Here is a 15,651-nt window from a genome sequence, read left to right as displayed (position 1 = left end):
CGTAATGATTACATTTTTATAACATTTATAATGATGCCGAACAAGAATATATTTTTAAATTTTTTTAATGTTTTTTTTTTTTTTTATTTTTGAGACAGAGAGAGACAGAGCATGAATGGGGGAGGGTCAGAGAGAGAGAGAGACACAATCTGAAGCAGGCTGTCAGAACAGAGCCCGATGCGGGGCTCGAACTCAAAGACCCTGAGGGGTGCTTGGGTGGCTCAGTCGGTTGAGCATCCGACTTCAGCTCAGGTCACAATCTCACGGTTCGTGAGTTCGAGCCCCGCGTCGGGCTCTGGGCTGATGGCTCAGAGCCTGGAGCCTGCTTCTGATTCTGTGTCTCCCTCTCTCTCTGCCCCTCCCCCATTCATGCTCTGTCTCTCTCTGTCTCAAAAATAAACATTAAAAAAAAAAATTAAAAAAAAAAAGACCCTGAGATCATGATCTGAGCCGAAGTCGGAGGCTCAACCGACTAAGCCACCCAAGTGCCCCAAGAACAATATATTCTTCAGGGATCACACTAAAATGCATAGCAGGGAATAAGGATAGTGGTTACCCCTAAGAGGAAAGGGAAAAGGCTGGGATCAAGGAGGGCCATACAGGGGGCTTCAAAGTAATAGTACTGTTTCTTCTTAAACAGGATGGGGAAGTGCCACCTGGGTGGCTCAGTCGGTTAAGCATCCGACTTTGGGTCAGGTTAAGTTCAAGCCTCTGCATTCTGTGCTGAAAGCAAAGAGCCCACTTTGAATCCTCTGTCCCCCTATGTCCCTCCCCAACTTGCACAGGCTCCTTCCCTCCCTCTCTCTCAAAAATAAACATTAAAAAATAAATAAAACTGGGTGGTGGGAAGAAAGATGTTCATGATACTGTCCTCCTTTATGACTTACCATTTTTAATAATGATTACTTGTTACCTACTCAATATTTGATTTTAAAAGTAATTTTCTTTTAATTTTTTTTAACATTTATTTATTTTTGGGACAGAGACAGACAGAGCATGAACGGGGGAGGGGCAGAGAGAGAGGGAGACACAGAATCAGAAGCAGGCTCCAGGCTCTGAGCCATCAGCCCAGAGCCCGACGCGGGGCTCGAACTCATGGGCCGCGAGATCGTGACCTGAGCTGAAGTCGGACGCTTAACCGACTGAGCCACCCAGGCGCCCCTAAAAGTAATTTTTAAAAATTCTTCATCGAGAGATGTCTGGCTGGCTCAGTTGGAAGAGTGTGCAACTCTTGATCTTGGGGTTGTGAGCTCAAGCTCCACATTGGGTGCAGATTAAATAAATAAAATTTAAAAAAATTCTTCATCTTAAAAAATCTTTCAAATTCTCCAGATTCATCTTGTATGCCCTATTTCTGCAGAGATCTATTTCTGACAGAGAAACACCACAGCTCAAAGTCTGAAGGCACCTGTCAGCAGGTATGGGCTCTACCAGCACCCTCCCTCCTACCTTCAGAAAACCTCAAGTGTTCTACACTCCCCTTCATTTCTTGTTAAACACTGATCTATCTTCAGGAAACCTTAGAAAAAATGCCTACTCCATAGGTCCCTAAACATCCCTGAGGCATTTTACTGACCAGAGTTATTGCCTTTCTCTCAAAGTTATTTAGACTAAACACTTCTCATAAAAGAGGATGGTGAAAAATCTTTTCTTAAAAGACTCAGGCAGTCAGTGGTCTGGTTCAAAGTAGTCAATTTGTCCTTCAGTGAAACTCTACTTCTAAAATCTCAGTATTACTCACACTCTCTTCTAGTGGCTCCCAAACTTTCTGGCAACACCAGAAAGAAATATACTGTACATAAAGACACAACACACACACGTACATACAAACTTTCACTAGTGTTTAGCCATTCTATGGGCAAAGTCCTTTGATACATTCTACTGTATTTTTTTTTCTTTTTTTTTTTAAGTTTACTTATTTGAGAGAGACAGAGAACACATGTGTGGGGAAGGGGCAGAGACAGAGGATCCAAAGCAGGCTCTGCACTGTCAGCGCAGAGCCCGATGCAGGGCTCAAACTCATGACCTGAGCTGAAATCAACAGTCAGGCGCTCAACCTACTGAGCCACCCAGGTGCCCTGATTTTTCTTTTTAAATTGATCATGATCCACTAAACTGATTTCACAATTTTTTCAATGTTTATTTTACTTTTTACTTTGAGAAGCATTTTTCAATGTTTATTTATTTTTGAAAGGCAGAGAGAGAGGGACACAGAAGATGCAAAGCAAGCTCTGCACTGTCAGCGCACAGCCTGATGCAGGGCCTGAATGCACAAACCGTGAGATCATGACCTGAGCTTAACCAAATGAGCCACCTAGGTGCCGGATTTCACAATTTAACTGAGTTGCAACCTACAGGTTAAAAAGTTTTGCCACAATCAGCTGTGAACCTCTCCTATGTTAATTTTTTTAAAGAGTATCTCCAACTATCAGAATCTGTAACGTGTTTTAAAGAAGTGTGTCCAAAAAATGCCACAGTAGAAAGAAATAACCATATCTGGCTGAATGTTCAGGGAAGGCTTAAAAGATGGCTAGGATTTAGATGGGCATGGGAGGGAGAGGGCACTTCACCAGATCAGACTTAGACAGTCACGTACCGTTAATAAACCAGTTTAACTGAGGTGAAACTGAACAAGAGGTCAAACATATCAGTGAGGTACATACGGTGCAGAGTCCTAAAACCCTTATCCTGTGGGCCATGTGAGATCAATTCTGAAGTTATTTAAAGGTTAAGAGTGTAATACAGAACTCTAATCTATGGAATTTCCTTTTTGTCTGTGCTGTTGCTTAGGCTATAAATAGGACTATATTGGGGCGCCTGGGTGGCGCAGTCGGTTAAGCGTCGGACTTCAGCCAGGTCACGATCTCGCGGTCCGTGAGTTTGAGCCCCGCGTCAGGCTCTGGGCTGATGGCTCGGAGCCTGGAGCCTGTTTCCGATTCTGTGTCTCCCTCTCTCTCTGCCCCTCCCCCGTTCATGCTCTGTCTCTCTCTGTCCCAAAAATAAATAAAAAAAAAAAAAAGTTGAAGAAAAAAAAAAAATAGGACTATAGTTTTTTCATAACTTAGAGAAGTTACTAGTTTCATATAAGTTTAAATAAAGGTTGCAGATGGGAACCATGTCCTGTAACCTCTTTGAGTACTACACATCTCCTATGAATAAATCCCTTTTATTATTATGACTTGTCCTCTCCCAAAAGGACCTCACACTCCAGATTCAGGAGCTATTTTGACCCCCTCCTCATTCAAAAGACCTGTGAACTCACATGATAGTTTATAAGGCTGGAATGGAAACCACCATGCCAAGCCCTAAATGGATTACCAACCAGATTTCAGAGCAGATAGCTGCTTCATTCATTCAAATTTTAGTAAAATTTATACAATATCAGACACTGCGTTAGGGACTGGAGAATTCCCATAAGTAAAATAAAGGAGCTCTTTATCCTCCAAGGGATTAGATTCTAATAAGGGAGAGACTAAATATACAATCACAAACTATGTGAGTGCAAGAAAGGAAACAGGCAGGGTGCTATGAAAGAGAATTAACAAGGTTAATTGTTAGACTCTGAGGAAGGTGGCAATTAAGATGCTACAAGGTAAGAGAGAAAAGTAGTGCTTATGTTTCTGGAAACCTTACCCCTACTTTTCCAAGAAAAAGTCCTAAGGGAAAAAAGACCTGTGTATATAAGCAAGACTGACAAAAGCCGGAATGACTGAAGCACTTCCAGCAAAAGTATCGAGAACGATAGATTAAGCGTGGGCTACTGTAAATCACACTGGACCATGCAAGCTTCGGAAACGCGTTTGGATATTGTTCTCACTCGCTGGAAACCACTCAAGGTCTTAAGCACAAAAACGTCCACGTCAGATGTACGCTTTTACAAGACCCTTCTGACTAGCGTGTGGTGAATGGACTGGTTTCCAACTACTCAGAACACAGTGACTGGGAAAAGCGAGCCCATCAGCAGTTCCCTGAATCAGAGAAGCGTGGGTCAATTAAGGATGTGATGGCTGGAGCTCCATATGATTGCGGTTCGAATTTCTGTAGCTGAAGGGAGACGCCAAGTACTACAATCCAGGTCCCCGTAGAGGTCACCCTACAGAGTCGGGGCCCAACCGTATCCCAGTTTTCTTGCCGGCCCAGGCTCTCCCCACCGCCGCCCAGTGCAGACTCTAGAAAGGTCCTCGAGAGACGCATACCCCGGTGGCCTAGAAAGCCCACGTCAGGCCCGTCGGCCAAAGCCGCTGGGCTGACGGCCGGATGATGGCGGCACCCGGGACTCTAACTGCAACCCCACCTTCCCTACCTACCCATGCGCCTCACCCGCAGCGGGAACCGCTCCGTTCACTTCCGCCGCTACCTCCACCACGCCGAAGCCGGCGTACGGGGGCGGGATCTCTCAGGGCCCGCTGAGAATGCTGGGAGCGAGGCCCGGAAGCGGAACTTAAAGGCTCTCCCGTCGTACCCCACGGGTTCCCAGAGTCCTCCGCGACAGCCAGTATGGAGGCCGGGAGGACTGCAGTGCTTCGCGTGAAGCGGAAGCGTAGCGCAGAGGCTGTCGAAGCTCTTGTCCTCTCTTGTAAGCGCCTGCGGAGGGGCGGCGTCGAGTCGGTAGCCCAAAAGACACCTCCCGAGGATGTGGAGAGAGAGCCAGAGAATAATGTCTTCCAGTTGGTGGCCACCGTGCGCTCCCAGGTATTGGGCGGGATGGAGCCGATGTCTGAAGGGGATCTTAGGGCGCAAATGGGGGGAAATTGTATCCCTGACCCCTTGACGAGCCGCCTGCTTACCCCGGCTGCTCTTCCCTACCACCTCCCAGGAGGAGCCAGTCCAGGAGCTCGTTCGAGCCGCCCTGCGCCCTTCCCGGGGCAGCCAGCAGCGTATCCGCCGAGAACTCCGCGCTTCGGCTCGGGAGATCCGACAGGAGGGCCGCTACAGGGTGATTTCTAGCCGCCGATCCTCAGGAATTCCGTCGGGTAGCCTAGAGTCCGAAGACGTGCCGGGAAACCCAGAAGCCACCGAGGACGGAAGCTTCCAGCTGTTCGACCTAGTCCACGAGGAAGGAGACCCAGAGACCGCCGCCGCCGCCGCAGTCTCCTCCAAAGTGAGTAGCCGCCGGGAGCAGAGCGCTGGCCTTCCCGCGGACAGATAGTGCCAGGGTCTGGGCACTTAGCACACAGTCAAGAGGAGGCACACAGCTTCGCCCTACTGATGAATGAATGATCTATCAGCCGAGATAACCTCCTTTTACAGATTAAGTTATTCATTCAACAGTATTTACTGAGTGCCCACTATGTGTCAGGCATTGTTCTTAGGTTCTGTGGATATAGCTTTGTGGATTTAACATTCAGGTAGAGGAGAGAAACAGAAAGCAAATTTAATAAGGGCTGTACAGGGAAGGGGGGGCAGGAAAAGATTGGTTCCATTACAGAGAGGGTCTCAGAAAATGACATTTCAGTGAGGACTTGGAGGAGGTGAATGGCAAAGTGCTGTGGATATGTGAAGAAAAGGCAGTTTGGTGTTTTCAAGACCAGTGTGCCTGGAGCTCAGTGAACTCTGGGAGAATAATAAGGAATTTGGGAAAGGATTCCTGTTAGACCCTGAAGATACTTTTAATTTTTGTTCATTTTTGAGAGAGAGCGGGAGCAGGGGAGGGGCAGAGAGAGAGAGAGGGAGACACAGAAACCAAAGCAGGTTCCATCCAGGCTCTGAGGTGTCAGCATAGAACTTTATGTGGGGCTCAAACCCACGAACCCCGAGATCACGACCTAAGCTGATATCAAGAGTTGGACACTTAACCGACTGAGCCACCCAGATACCCCGACCCTGAAGGTACTTTTTTAAATTTTTTTTTTTAATGTTTATTTAATTTTGAGAGAGACAGAGACAAAGTGTGAGTGGGGGTGGGGGAGAGAGAGAGGGAGACACAGGATCCAAAGCAGGCTCCGAGCTGCCACCACAGAGCCCGACGTGGGGCTCAAACTCACAAACCGTGAGATCATGACCTGAGCCGAAGTCGGTCGCTTAATCGACTGAGCCACCCAGGCGCCCCTTAAAGATGCTTTTAGGGACACATTGCCTTTCACCCTTAGCTGGGTAATTACTGGAGGGTTTTGAGCAATGTAAAGATAAAACAGATGGAAAAACTCATCAAAGGAAGGTTAAAGGACTAGTTCTCCCTAGCGAATCAAGTTTGAGGCAGATTTAAGTCTAGAATGCAAGTCTCTTCACATTTAATCCAGTGTTCTTTCCATTGTTAGATTTACTAAATTTGTTTTGTACTTCAGTTCCAAAAAACAAAGGCTACCTGTATTCAGACTATAGAAATAGAAAACTCTCCAACTAAAAGGTTCACCCCCCATTGATTTAACAAAAAAACTTGGGGCGCTTGGGTGGCCCAGTTGGTTAAGCCTCTCACTTTGGCTCAGGTCATGATATCATGGTTCGTGAGTTTGATACCCACATCAGGCTCTCAGCTGTCAGCATAGAGCCTGCTTCAGATCCTCTGTCCCCCTTGCTCTCTGTCCCTCCCCTGCTTGCACTCTCTTTCTGTCTCTCTCAAAATAAACTTAAAAAAAACTTAATAAACTTCACTCTTCACTCCTTTTAAAAGTTAAAGTTTAAAAACTGAAATTTTAATTCCAAATATATCAAGCAAAAAATATTTCATCATGATGCTGGTATACTTGGATAACAATTTGTGCATGATGATGACAGCCACATCTTTTACCAAAACTAATTGAAAACTGATTTATGAGTTATAAGTCAAATAGCTTAAAAAGTAAACCAATGTTCGGTGGAATTGAATCAACCAAAGAGCTCATTTAATTTTAAAAGAAAAACTAGTATGTAAGCTGATGAAGGATGTGAACACAGACTTCCCAACAATGCAATAAAAACTAAACACATCAAAAATGTTTGCATATCAGAGAGCGGGACATCCGGCTTGCCAGTGGGCATCTTCAGTCTCCATGTGAAGAAAGCAATTTAAAAATGGGTGACGTTGAGAAAGGCAAGATTTTTGTCCAAAAGAATGCCCCGTGCCATTCTGTTGAAACGAGAGGCAAGGCAAACACAAGACTGAGCCAGATCTCCATGGTCCAGTGGATGCAAGATAGGTCAGGCCCCTGGATTTTCTTACACAGATGCCAACAAGAACAAAGAAGCCCTGGGGAGAGGTGACACTGATGGAGATTTAGATAATCACAGAAAGTACATCCCTGGAACAAAAATGATCTTCACTGACATTAAGAAGACAGAGAAAAGGACAGACTTGATAGCTTATCTCAAAAAAAGAGCTACTAAGGAGTAGTAATTGGCCACCGCCTTATTTATTACGAAACAAAAATGTCTCATGTCTTTTTTTATATGTACCATAAATATTTTTTTAATGTTTATTTATTTGGAGAGAGGGGAGGAGTGCAAGTTGGGGAGGGGCAGAGAGAAAGGGAGAAAGAATCCAAGGAGGCTCTGTGCTGTGAGTATAGACTCCAACAGGGGGCTCAATCTCACAGACCAAGAGATCATGACCTGAGCCAAAATCCAGACGCTTAACCGCCCCTCAGGATTGTCTTTTAAACAGCTCTTCAAAAACACAGCTGTAGAATTAATCACAGGTTTAAAAAAATGCTTGTCCATAGTAATTATCTTTTTAAAAATGGATTTAAACTGAAAGCAAACTTGGGGTTTTATGTCTACTAGACTAGCAGGGGAAAGATTGATAGCACTGCTGGCAAGGCTAGATTAAAATGGTACACAATTGTAGTGCTTACAGTTGATGCAAGGCTTTTGGAAAACAGCATGGCTTTATTTATCAGCAATCCTAAAAATAGCTTAGGACCTATTTTAAAACTACTTCAATTTATTTTTTTATTTTTATTTTTTTTAATGTTTATTTTTGAAGGAGAGAGAGAGACAGAGTGTGAATGCGGGAGGGGCAGAGAGAGAGAGAGACAATCTGAAGCAGGCTCCAAGCTCTGAGCTGTCAGCACAGAGCCCAACACGGGGCTCGAACTCACAAACCGCGAGATCATGACCTGAGCCAAAGTCAGACGCTCAACCGACTGAGCCACCCAGGTGCCCCTATATATACTTTTTAAAGTGAAAAAGTTCAGTTCATTTTATCTAGTGATCTCAACCCCAGGATTTATCCTAGGGAAATAATTCAGAAGCAAACAGCTATGGTCTTAACAAAAGCTACTCTTGGTTTACTAAGTAATTACTGTGCATTAAGTACTATGCTAAGTCCTTACTGTGTTTTCTTTTAATTTAACTCCTTTAATTCTCATGCAAACCCTATGAGGTAGGTGTTTTATCCCCATTTTTCACATGCAGGAAACACATTCATTGCAGCATTGTAGATGTAGGCTAAAAAACTGAGAAATTGACATACACAACTGCCTGCACCATTAAAGTGATAACCATGAAGACTGGCAAGATAGTATGTATGTTTATACCAGCATACACATAGACTAGACTAAAGAATAATTTTTCTTTTATAAAAATGATAGATGTTCCTTATAGAAATTTTGGAAAAATATAGGAGGGGTGCCTGGGTGGCTCAGTTGGTTAAACGACTAACTTCAGCTCAGGTCATGATCTCACGGTTCCTGGATTTGAGACCCACGGCAGGCTCTGTGCTGACTGCTCAGAGTCTGGAGCCTGCTTTGGATTCTGTGTCTCCTCTCTCTGCACCTCCCTGGCTTGTGCTCTCTGTCTCTCTCAAAAATAGACAAACATTTGAAAAAAAAAAAATTTTTTTTTTTTTTTTAAGAAAAAATACAGAAAGGAAAAAGGGGAAAAAATCACCTATTTTACCCCCATCACAAAGGTAATTGGAGTAAAATCAGCTTATTGTCTTCAGAGTATAAAATCAGCTTATTGTCTTCAGAGTATGGCATTTTTCTGTTTGCTAGTCTTTGTAAATATTTTAATGGCTGCATGATTTGCTGGACTAAGGGTGGGGGGCTTATAAATGGGAGCCAGAACTTTGCTTGTGAACAGTTTTGAGGTTGGTCAACAGCCTGCACAAAAAGTGACATCTCTAGTTCCTTTTGACTTTGGAGCAAGAAAGAATTAATTCCCTTCATCTTCTAAGTCTGGTCTCCCTTTATCTGCCTTAGCTATGCAACACTCCTCCCAATATGGTATCTGGTTTGAGCTACACAGCCTCCTCCGATGAACCCTTTGAGAGGGGTCATTTGTAGCATGCCCCCCTGGGTTTGCAGATTGACCTATGCTACTCTGGATGACACAGCCTGTTGCCCTGGAGTATCTCTTCCCTGGGCCAGTTCTATTCTGGGGCAATCTATCCTGAGCTATTCTTTCTAGCAGTAGGATTATAGGGGAGTTCACTCCTGGTTTGTGATTAAAAGTGGGAGGGACATCATTAGGGCACCTGGGTGGCTCAGTCACTTAAGCGTCTGACTTTGGCTCAGGTCATGATCTCACAGTTCATGAGTTTGTGCCCCACATCAGGCTCTCTGCTGTCAATGCAGAGCCCGCTTCAGATCCACTGTCTCCCTCTCTCTCTGTCCATCCCCTGCCTCACACACACACTTTCTCTAAAATAAACATTTAAAAAAGAAACTTAAAAAATATTTATTGAAAAAAAAAGTGGGACATCATTGTGGGCAAGCCAGGTGGTGGTAGTCATGAGTCCAGGAATCGCCTTTAGACCCCTGTAGGAGGTAACACAAAATGCACATCCCTAAGGGGAGAACATCATACTGAAGGAGCTTAGAAGACGTGGGGACAAGACCAGCCAGCTCTGCTGGCCCTCTTCTCAGGCCCATCTTTCCATGTGCTCTCTTCTGTCAGCCAAGCACAAAAGGACAGGAGCCTATAAGTATCTATTTCAAAAGAAAAACTACACATTAAGTTTTTAGAGACAATTGAGTTTTTAATTTCATTGCTAATTAAGAAGAAACTAGTAGGACATGGGAATAAGAATCTTGAATTTAACATAGACAACTATAGAGAGGCTTCTTTCACTCAAATCTTAGATTCCTCCTTTTGGAACATCAATGGTTTAGATCATGTATGTATTATCTCTTGATTTCTTTATAGATCTCTGACCCAGATGTGATCCTCTGCAATTCTATAGAGTTGATCCGTGAGCGGTTGGCTGTATCTGAGGATGGACCAAGAATTGGGCACCAGGAGGAACAGAAGGATGACTATGTATATGACATTTACTACTTGGAGATGGCCACTCCAGGATGGATTGAGAACATCCTCTCCGTGCAGCCCTATAGCCAGGAGTGGGAGCTGGTAAGGGGACCCATGAGGATGAGGGGCATGAGGTAGCCTAAGCAATTCTCTGGTCAGGATGCTTTGCATCCACTGGGTTCAAGGTTGTTCTTACCTCTTCTTGTTCTTGCTTAAATGGAAACATTTATTCTAAATGCTTCCTGGGAACCTGGGTTTAGTGCAAGAAATTTTGGGAACAACGGTCTACATTGATAATGTTTGCTCTTAATACATCTTTTATAAGGTTTGCAATATCATTTTTAACATTTATACCATCCACCCTTGGGGAAAAACATGGAGACTTAAAGAGAAAATAAACCAGAAATTCTTAAACATGAACGGTGGGGCGCCTGGGTGGCTCAGTCGGTTGAGCGGCTGACTTCGGCTCAGGTCATGATCTCACGGTCCGTGAGTTCGAGCCCCGCGTCGGGTTCTGTGCTGACAGCTCAGAGCCTGGAGCCTGTTTCATATTCTGTGTCTCCCTCTCTCTGACCCTCCCCCGTTCATGCTCTGTCTCTCTCTGTCTCAAAAATAAATAAAACGTTAAAAAAATTTTTTTTTAAATAAATAAAAAATAAAAAAAACCATGAATGGTAATAAAAGCTTTTTTTAAAATTATATCTTAAAAGGGGGGGGATCCTTGGATTAAGAAAGCTAACATCCTGGGGCACCTGGGCGGCTCAGTCAGTTAAGCATCCGACTTTGGCTCAGGTCATGATCTCACAGTCGTGGGTTCGAGCCCTGCATCAGGCTCTGTGCTGACAACTCAGAGTCTGGAGCCTGCTTCGGATTCTGTTTCTCTCTCCCTCTCCCTCTCTCTCCCTCTCCCTCTCCCTCCCTCTCCCTCCCTCTCCCTCCCCCTCCCCTCCTCCTCTTCCTCCTCCTCCTCCTCCTCCCCCTCCCCCTCCCCCTCCCCTGCTCACGCTCTGTCTCTCGGTCTTTCAAAAATAAATAAATGTTAAAAAAAAAATTCTTTTTTTAAAAAGAAGAAGAAAACTAACATCTTGACATCTTTATTTATTTTTCTTAGTGAGCTCTACATCCATTGTGGGGCTCACACTCATGACCCCAAGATCAGGAGTCATATGCTCTGCTGATTGAGCCAGCCAGGCGCCCCTTGACATCATTATTCTGTTTTGTTTTTTCTTAAGTTTGTTTACTTTGAGAGAGAGATAGAGGGCGTGCCCCTGCACATGAGCAGGGGAGGGACAGAGAGAGAATCTCACACAGGCTCCTTACCGTCAACACAGAGCCTGCCATGGGGCTTGATCTCATGAACCGCAAGATCTTGACCTGAACCAAAATCAAGAGTCACTTAACTGAGCCACGCAGGTGCTCCTGACATCCTTATTATTTTTTTCCACCAGCGGGGGAGGGGCAGAAAGGGTGGGGACAGAGGATTCAAAGCAGGCTCTGCACTGACAGCATCAAGCCCATGAGATCATGGCACCATGAGATCATGACCTGAGCTAAAGTTGGATACTCAACCAAGCCACCCAGGCATTCCAACTCTTTTGTTGATATTGTTTGTTTATTTTGAGAGAGTAAGAATGTGCAAGCGGGGGAGAGGCAGAGAGAGAATCCCAAGAAAGCTCCATACTCAGTACAGAGCCTGATGTGGGGCTTGATCTCACAACCATGAGATCATGACCTGAGCCAATATCAAGAGTCGGACACATAACCAACTGAGCCATTCAGGCGCTCCAGACATCATTATTCTTAAAACAAATTCTAAAATGGTGAAAGGCATATTTATCCCATACCTACACTGCAACCATAGTCTCACAGTCACGCACCCACCCTGGACCATTGCATAGCTCCTCTTCCTGCCCTTACACTCAAGTTTTGGTTCTGATTTTTGGCATCACCCATAATCCATTTAATCCCTCTCCCACCTGGCTATCCTAAAGTTTGAAGATCACTGCCATCACCTGCTCAGAGCTGTCTCTCCTCCCCAGCCTGGTGTGTTCCCTTTGGGTGGAGTTCATCCTATCTTATCAGGATTGTAATGCCTGGAGCTGGACTCTGAGTGGGGAATAGGGCTGTTGTCACTATCTTGTAGCCTAAGGTTACTATAGCCTCTTGTGCAGCAGATTCAAAGCAGCTCCTAGGCTGCCTCATTTTCACACAGCGCTCTTAATTTTTTTAATGTTTTCTTTTTTTTAATTTATTTTTGAGACAGAGAAAGAAAGAGCATGAGCAGGGGAGGGGCAGAGAGAGAGGGAGACATAGAATCTGAAGCAGGCTCCAGGCTCTGAGCTGTCAGCACAAAGCCCGACACGGGGCTCGAACTCACCGTAAGATCATGACCTGAGCTGAAGTTGGACACTTAACCGACTAAGCCACCCAGGCGCCCCTTTCACACAGTGTTCTTAAATGATCTCTCCAAGTTGGTCTGCTAATAGCTTCCCCCCTACAACCTTAGAGGTTTTGATTTATACTCATGATTGTGTTGAGATGTGCAGGTGAATGATGACCAGCAACCAGAAGACATTTATGAAGATGATGATGATGAGAATAGTGAGAGTAACTGGCGCAATGAGTACCCAGAGGAGGAGAACAGTGATGGAGATGAAGATTCCAGAGGTACATGGGTGGCAGTGTTGGATGGGAAGGGACTGGTGGGATCTAAGACTGAGGTGTGAGCACGGTTCACTTACATCTTAACTGGCTTTCCTTCTCTACCATTCCCAGCAGCTCACCCACAAGCCATTGGAGCTCTAAGAGCCCCAAAGACCAGTGTTTCCAGGGGGCCTACTGGGGTTTTAATCTCAGTCAGGCCTGGGTTCGAACCCTTGGTTCTTTCATGGCCTATCTGTGGGTCTTGGAGACATAGTTAATGGCTCACTGAGCCTCACCCTGTCTCCAGAACAGTATTGCACTAACTTTAGTGATTGGGATGAAGGGAAACATCTAGCTCAGTGTCTCTTCTCTCGCTCAGTCAGGAAAGTATTGGAGAGGTTTGCCAGTAGGAGCAGAGCTAGGATTTTGACAAATCAGTTATATAACTTCTCAAAGAAGTTGCTGTGTTTATACCATTTTGAGGAAGCTGCAACACAGGCATGGTACCCTGGGGAAGGAAGAAGGAGAGATACTCTGATGATAAAGTTCCTTCAGTGATTATGTTCTTTGTGCCAACAAAAAGAACTTCTTGGTCTCTGTTAATGGAGGAACAATTAAACTATGGAATATTCTTTTGGGGAAGTGCCTGTGATATGTTGAAAAGGGCAGACATGAAACTATATTTACACTATGACTACAACTCTTATAACAACAACAACAAAAAAATCCTATACTTAGGGGGAGAAATGAAAAAATATTCCAGTGTTGAGGGACTTGGTTTAGGTGGTAGAGAAACAGGGTTGCCTTTTTTTTTGTTTATTTTTGAGAGAGAGAGCACAAGCAGGGCAGGGGAAGGGGACAGAGAAACCAAAGGGGCTCGAATTCACAAACCGTGAGATCATGAACTGAGCCGAAGTAGGATGCTCAACTGACTAAACCACCCAGGTGCCCTCCCCTGCTTTTTTAAATTCAAAATTCTCTTCACTAAGCAAGTATTTTAGAATAGAGAACAAAAAACCCAGACCTTCTTGAGATGGTAAAGGGTTGTCGTGGCCACCTAGAAACTCAAACAGCCCATTTCTTTTATCATTCTAGGCTCTGATGAATACGACAGCTTCAGTGAAGAGGAAAGAGGCAGCAGCAGACCACAGATGTGGAGCAAATACCCTTTGGATGTGCAGAAGGAATTTGGCTATGATAGTCCCCATGACCTGGATTCAGACTGATGATCCCATGAGATTCTATCACAGGCCCTTGAGGGCTCTAACTGTAGCTTCAGCCACCCTAGTAACATCCTTGGGTTTCTTAGCTTAACAAGTAGAAGGGAAAACCCATGTCCAACAGCACCCTCCTACCAGTGAAAACCTGTGCTAAAGGAGTGTGTCTTTTTCAGTAACAGTAGGGCCCCTTTGCCTCAATCAAAAGTGACTCTATAGTCTGGGGGGAAAAAATGCTGTAAAAATGATGCTTCCTGGCCTGGGGATTTTCCCATTCTCCTCCTACACTAAGGCCAGTAAGTGGAGGAGAGCCTCCTGTTTCCTCAGCACTAAGATTTAGCTTTCTCATACCACCCGGCCACCTGCCTCCAGTAAAAGCCTTTCTTTTGATGGAATCTAGAAGGGCTATAGTTGGTCCCTTATAGCAGCAAAGACTGGACAGTTGTGGCCATAGAGATGGAAGTAGAATCTGCTTGAGCTATGAGAGGTTTTAAGTTAACAGCTGTCTCTACCACCCTGTTTCCTGACTCTGATAATGGTTGTAAAGACTGCTGTCTTCCTTTGGCAGTGGTGCCAGAAAGAACAGGATATGTATGAATGTGCTACTCTTATGTTTAATAAAAACTAACTTTAAAAATAGGAGCAAGTCATTCCTTGAAAACCTTTTAGTTTTTATTTTTTTAGAGAGAGTGAGTGGGGGAGGAACAGAGGAAGAGAGAGAAACTTAAGCAGTCTCCACAATCAGCGCAGAGCCCAATGCTGGCTTGATCCCACAACCCTAGGATCATGATCTTAGACAAAATCAAAAGTTGGATGCTCAATGGACTGAGCCACCCAGACACTCCTCAAAAACCTTTTTTTTAATATTTTTTAAATGTTTATTCATTTTTGAGAGAGAGAGACATAGGGTGAGTGGAGGTGGCCAGAGAGAGGGGGAGACACAGAATCCAAAGCAGGCTCCAGGCTGCAAGCTGTCATCACAGAGCCAGACGCAGGGCTGGAACTCACTAACGATGAGATTATGACCTAAACTGAAGTCAGATGCTTGACCAACTGAGCCACCCAGCTGTCCCTCCTCAAAAACCTTTTAAATCTGAATGGCTTTACATGTTTTCCCACTGTATCTCCCATCTCCTATCCCCACCCTCGACCAAAAATGGGCGGGGGGGGGGGGGGGGGGGGGGGGATGGTTAGTGAGACAGCTTTCAGGATTGACCTTAGACACTAAGGACTTCAGTCAAGTGAGGAAAAGAAAAGCATATCCTGAACTTAGCTTTCCAATGAGAAATGTTAACTACGCACAGTACTCACCAAAAAGTGATTAACGGAACTTGGACTCCCTATAAGCAAACTCTGTCCCTACTTCATTCCATACCACACATCTTTGCTCTGAGTTGGCATTTATTCTTCTAAGAGAACACTGTCCCATAGAACTTCATGCACAATTACATTCTATATCTGTACTGTACAATAGTAGCCACTAGCCATATGTGGCTCAGCTCTTAAAATTTATGATTAGTGCAACTGAGGAATCAATATTTTTAAATTTAATTAGCTATATGTAGCTAATAGTTAACTGTACCGGATAGTACAGGTCTAGGAAAATAATACACAGAACCTTTGA

General features: G+C 44.6%; 2 protein-coding genes and 1 pseudogene across 12 annotated transcripts in view; 2 read left to right on the top strand and 1 right to left on the bottom strand.

The window, feature by feature from the left end:
- The window catches only part of PRMT7 (protein arginine methyltransferase 7), a 46,967-nt gene extending 42,562 nt beyond the window's left edge, over positions 1 to 4,405 (bottom strand). For 9 of the 11 annotated variants that reach the window (XM_049622905.1, XM_049622909.1, XM_049622911.1 and 6 more), the window contains exon 1: positions 4,308 to 4,394. The gene's annotated coding sequence lies outside the window, so the exon portion shown is untranslated. Of the gene's footprint in view, positions 1 to 4,307 lie in introns of all 11 variants that reach the window. The other 2 variants (XM_049622908.1, XM_049622906.1) reach the window with 2 other exon arrangements.
- Positions 4,406 to 4,460: 55 nt separating this feature from the next.
- SLC7A6OS (solute carrier family 7 member 6 opposite strand) lies at positions 4,461 to 14,036 on the top strand. The gene is made up of 5 exons (XM_049622921.1): positions 4,461 to 4,692; positions 4,817 to 5,101; positions 10,066 to 10,269; positions 12,714 to 12,834; positions 13,906 to 14,036. Exons 1-5 carry the CDS (start codon positions 4,498 to 4,500, stop codon positions 14,034 to 14,036), a joined length of 936 nt encoding a protein of 311 aa, XP_049478878.1. The 5' UTR covers positions 4,461 to 4,497.
- On the top strand, positions 5,552 to 8,549 carry LOC125916611 (cytochrome c-like; annotated as a pseudogene).
- Positions 14,037 to 15,651: the final 1,615 nt, after the last annotated feature.

Source organism: Panthera uncia (genome assembly GCF_023721935.1).
Source record: "Panthera uncia isolate 11264 chromosome E2 unlocalized genomic scaffold, Puncia_PCG_1.0 HiC_scaffold_20, whole genome shotgun sequence".
Lineage (NCBI taxonomy): Eukaryota > Metazoa > Chordata > Mammalia > Carnivora > Felidae > Panthera > Panthera uncia.
This window is presented reverse-complemented; position numbering and strand designations above follow the sequence as displayed.